Source organism: Cryptomeria japonica, chromosome 1 (genome assembly GCF_030272615.1).
Source record: "Cryptomeria japonica chromosome 1, Sugi_1.0, whole genome shotgun sequence".
Lineage (NCBI taxonomy): Eukaryota > Viridiplantae > Streptophyta > Pinopsida > Cupressales > Cupressaceae > Cryptomeria > Cryptomeria japonica.
Window position 1 is genome coordinate 641,547,185 of NC_081405.1, and position 5,310 is coordinate 641,552,494.

Below are 5,310 nucleotides of genomic sequence, written 5' to 3' on the forward strand. Positions count from 1 at the left end.
AAAATAGCACCATTATAAATCTTTATTAGAATTGCAAGTAACATCACTATAGTTCTTTATCATAGTTGAAGATTATTGTAAAAAACTGTACTATAAATATATATTAGAGTCAAAAAACGTTTTCCAAATAATCACAATATAAAATAGACAATCATTATTAAGATAATTACATATATTTTATCTACAAAAGTTCTATCTCAAGACCTTCTTGGCTCAAACTTTCTTGACTCAATCAAATAATTCAATTCACTTAACAAATAATTATAATTAATGATATCGATTTTCCACAATCCATACTATTTCTTACTATTATTTCTAAATTCGATTGTCTTTAAGCTTAAAACAAACATTTATATACTTAATAAAAACTAACATTATATAGCATTAGCTTACATTAAGTGAAAGGTGAGTTTCTATATATACTTCTTAAATAAATTTTTGGTTTTAAATCAGGATATAAATTTAACGACCGTATAGCCATTCACAATCAAATCATTGTGAAAGCTACATCAGAGCAAAGGGGAAGAGTTTTTGATAGACCCTAAAAAGAAACTCGTACATATGTCTAATATAGGGTCTTGAAACATAGTATGCTTTTCCATTCAAGTGGAAACTTTAAATTGATAACAGTGATTTCCCTGACAGGAAGGATTGACTGTCAAATTTATCCTTGTTTTGGTGACTGTGAAAGTAAACCCACCATAGATTCGTCTTAAACTCTAGTGGTGACAAGCTTTCCATCTGAGGTGGAACAAGCAAGCATAATGACATCATCCACACACGGGCAGTGTGTTTCTTACATCATTCCCATCCTATCTTCAACGTCAATATTAACCCCAACTACATGTGCTGCACTCATTCAATTATCTTTATAACCTTCACCTCTTCATTTTACTATCATGCTCATGATGATGACCATGATCAGCGCTAAGCAATTCTGTTGTGTTTAGTTATAGTCTTAGTTGTTTGTTTCCTCTCCACAGATTGTTTTCATCTCATGGCTCTTAATGAGTTTTAGTATTAAGATTCCACTGGTTCATAGGTTTTAAGCAGAACCCTTCAGTTGTAAGAGTAGCAATAGAAGTAGTGCAATACTATTTACTGTTGATTCTAGATTGATTAGATTTAGGTTGGAGCGTTCCCAGGTATGTCTGTTACATTCTCCTCGGCCTTTGTCAGACTGCTGTTATTGTATCCAATACCCCAGTGCTTAGAGTCAAGTCTATACACCAGAGATCCTTACTTGTATACCTTTTGTACTTGGAATTCTTGAAACCTAAACTATAGGGTTTATGATCTCCTGTTCAACCATCTGTTATGGATTTCAAGTAGAGAGGCTTAATCAAGCCTTCGATATATATTTACACAATCAGTATCTGTCAAGAGAACTTGAAAATCCTTTACTGTCAAGTGGTTGGGTAATCAGTATATATCTATCTATCTGTCAGTAGAGATTGAAAAGCCTCGAATACCAAATGGGTGAATGGTAGAAGAATTAGGAGAGCTTGAAAGTCCCTGATTGCCATCTGGGTCATCAGTTTATGTATCAGGAGAGCTTGAGAATCCTTGTTTCCGGAGTGGGTCATTAGCATATGTATCAAGAGAGCTTGAAAAGCATTAAAATACCAAGTGGGTATTCAGTGTCTTTTGCAGTGCAGGATACCAACTTGGAGGTTGAGGAAGAAATAGGTGCTTTGGGAGTCGTACTTGAGAGGAAAGAAGAGCTTTAAAGTCCTCGAAGACCAAAGTGGGTGTTCAGTCTATTGCATGATCCATAACATATACCAATTTGGTGTGTAATAAGTTCTATATAGACTGAAGTATACTGGAGAGGAGGACTTGGAAGACATGAGTACAGAGGTTGTAGTAGGGCATGGTGAAGGATCTTCATCCAATGGGACTTGTGAAGGCAGCAGGGAAGTTATTGCAGCCACTGCACAACCAAGCCGGTATGAATCACAGAAGAGGAGGGACTGGAACACTTTTGGCCAGTATTTGAAGAACCACAGGCCTCCCTTGGCCTTGGCAAAGTGCAGTGGGGCTCATGTGCTTGAATTCCTTCGTTATCTGGATCAGTTTGGGAAAACTAAGGTTCATGTGCCTTCCTGTCCATTTTTTGGGCATCCACATCCTCCTGCTCCCTGTTCTTGCCCTCTAAGGCAGGCATGGGGTAGTTTGGATGCACTCATAGGACGCCTGAGGGCAGCCTATGAGGAGCATGGAGGTAAGCCTGAGTCAAATCCATTTGGAGCAAGGGCTGTCAGGCTATACCTGAGGGAAGTCAGGGACATGCAGGCCAAGGCAAGGGGTATTGCCTATGAGAAGAAGAAGCGTAAGAGGCCTCCAATTCAGCAACAACAGCAGCAGCAACAGCAGCAACAGCAGCAGCAGCAGCAGCAGCAAGTCCATCATCAGCATCAGCATCATCACCAGGCTCACTTTGTTCCAAATGATCCTAATACAAATCCTGCAATGATGATTGCCATGCCCAATCAGAATTGAGTATGATGATGGCCTTTGTTTCTGCTATTAACTTATATCTGTATAAATGATCAGGTCTGTAATCAGAAAGCCCAACTATAAACTCATATCTGATCATTATAACCCACCTTTCTCTTCTATTTCAAGGTCTATCGAATATGTAAGTGTCTTCCTTATGTTATATGTGAGCTCTATTATGTGTGCTTCTCTATCTATCTGTCTACCATGATCCATATGTCTAGGGTCTCATCCTGTTATTCCTATGTTTGTTTTTAGGATCTGTATCCATCTTCTTGGGTGGTCCTTCTAGGCTTAACTGTACTGGGAACTGCCACGCCCTATTGTAATATCCTCGTATGTTTCAATGCACTTCCTATAAAAGTTTTTGAAATGCATATGCAAAGGGGATCATTTTCTGTGTTTAAGTTTTATATTAGGTATCTTATAAGATACCATTACTGTGATGTCAGTGAATGTCTAAAATCTTTTTGGTTTTGAAGCCTGTTAAGGCCTTGTGAAGTCGCTATCTATTTACTCCATGTTTAAGCCTTGGTGTCGTTCTCACATCTGAAACTGAAGATCTTAGTCTCGTTAGTATCTATATGATTAGTGGAAGCTTCGATTATTTGGACCTCTTGTGGGTGGGAGGGGGGGACCTATGCACTGTATTTGAGAAAACATTGCATGGTGGTCCTTGTTTGGAGGCCTTTTAATCCCTTGAAATGGATCTTTAAGGCCATGAATAAATTACTGTATTAATAGGAGCTTCAGTATGTAAAGGGAATTAGTATAATCATTGTAATGCAAAAGTAGATAGATATAAGTAGTTATAATCATGTAGCTGGAATGTTTCATGTAGATTGCCTGCCTTAGCCTGCTCTCCTTGCAACTTTTATGGTTTGCAACGAGTCTGTTGAAGGCAAGGGAACAACAATGTATCTCATATATCATCAATATCAATATCAGATCCATTAAAAGTATACGTGCTATGGCAATGGCTGTTGTCCGTGATGGTCTTCGAAATACATATTGTGATGAAATCATTGCATTAGTATCCAATCTTGGGATCGCAATTCATTTTCTTCAATACTTGATGCGGGTTTTACTTGTGTTATTACTTACGATGAACTAAAGTTTAGATATAAAATATTTTGCACTTTTTCTTCCATCTCATGATTAAAAACAAGGTGAAAACTGTCGCTAACAATCTGGAAATCTGCTCCGCAATGAAGGTGAAATTTGTCATTAACAATCTGGAAATCTGTTCCAACTTCCACAATCACATGAAATTTTCAAGGTTCGATTTTGAGTTACACCTCTATTCAAATATTTTGGTTTGAACAGAAAATTTTAAGCTTTTATTTATTTAGTTCGATGTGAGTTAGACCTCTATTCAAAGATTTTGGTTTAAACAATAAATTTTAAGCTTTGATTTGTACAGTAGACCTCTATCTGAAACACACTCTAAACTTTAAATTGTAGATGATTCAAATCGCCCAAAACATAAAACTGTCTGGAGATAAGGACTGCAGAGATGCTAGGGGAACCTGAATCAATTGTGAAATGAATTTGCTTGCATAGAATCAAATAAAACAATATTGTGAATTGTGAAGTTTGGTGAATTGTCAATGACACGAGATGTCTGCTGGTTAAAATCTACCTAATTATTTATCTTAGCCAATGGTTCATGCATCGTGCTTTATCTATATTACATTGAAAATAAAAGGTATGTTAAATTTGTTGTCCCTCTTTACAGTTTATAAAATTCTATTCACCCAAACCCTTTGAAACTCTTTTATGAACGTTTAATGCTCAGTACAGGCAATATTCAGGTAAAGCTATCGTACCCACTTTGAATTTCGAGAATTTCTTTATATAAAGTGGAGAATATGAAAGGATAGAATGCAAATTCAGTATAATATATTTAGGATATAAGCATGCAGAGATCATTACATTGCAATTTAGTATCAGTATAGAACATGCAAATGCAAATTGTGATGTGTAAGTTTCTGGTTTAAACTGTGTATAATTTTTTGTTCGAAATTTCAATTTAAATTGTGTACAATTTTTTCTCAATGTTTTAGATCACACATAATGATCCATCATCAAAAAAAAAAGAAAATTGTAGATAATTGACATATAATACAGAGTAATATTTCTTCCAAATAGTGAAATTTGCTATTTAGTTTGATAGCATCTCTAACATGTAATTCCAAAATAAACTCATTTTTATATTTATTATATGCAGATGAATACGACCCTTGCTATAGAATTTATTGAATCTGGCCTCATTGGGAAGGAACTTTAGCGTAATCGAAGGAAAAGCTCTAGGTTGAAACTTGAGAATTATGATACGCTGATAGAGGTCAATGAACACCCATCAGAAAGCCTGTGATTTTAGTTTCGTGTGGGGATACTCCACAGAAATCGGTACTGTTACGAAACCAATCTAATATCAGTATGTTTCATGAACTTAATGGAGCTGTGGTACTGCAGCAATGCTAACTGTATAACTGTTGACTAGTCATCTGGTAGTTTTTGGATTTTATGAATTATAAAGTTTCTATTGATTTGTCGTCTTCGTCTGAAGTAACTCTGCTCTTGTTTTGTACTTACAACAGTGAATCTATAGGCGTAAGACATAGATATATGTTTATATTTTCAGATCTAAATCTACTCCTTTTATTTGTTTTATTCTTTATAATTTTTTGAACTGTTAATACAATGACATCACTGTTTAAACAAACTTTTGTATTGCTATGTTGGGTTTATTGATACTGGGAGAATCTGACATGAATTCTATGAGACCTATGGTAAATCTCCTTCCAA

The 5,310-nt window shown here is 35.7% G+C and overlaps 1 protein-coding gene across 1 annotated transcript; it reads left to right on the forward strand.

Moving 5' to 3' along the window:
• The first annotated feature begins 874 nt into the window (after positions 1-874).
• On the forward strand, positions 875-3,461 carry LOC131042436 (protein G1-like1). Its single transcript, XM_057975706.2, has one exon. The coding sequence runs from the start codon at positions 1,849-1,851 to the stop codon at positions 2,500-2,502; it is 654 nt and encodes a 217-aa protein (XP_057831689.2). The 5' UTR covers positions 875-1,848; the 3' UTR covers positions 2,503-3,461.
• Positions 3,462-5,310: the final 1,849 nt, after the last annotated feature.

Excerpts from the sequence above, each read along its gene's own strand:
- LOC131042436 (XM_057975706.2), top strand. The coding sequence starts at position 1,849 with ATGAGTACAGAGGTTGTAGTAGGGCATGGTGAAGGATCTTCATCCAAT.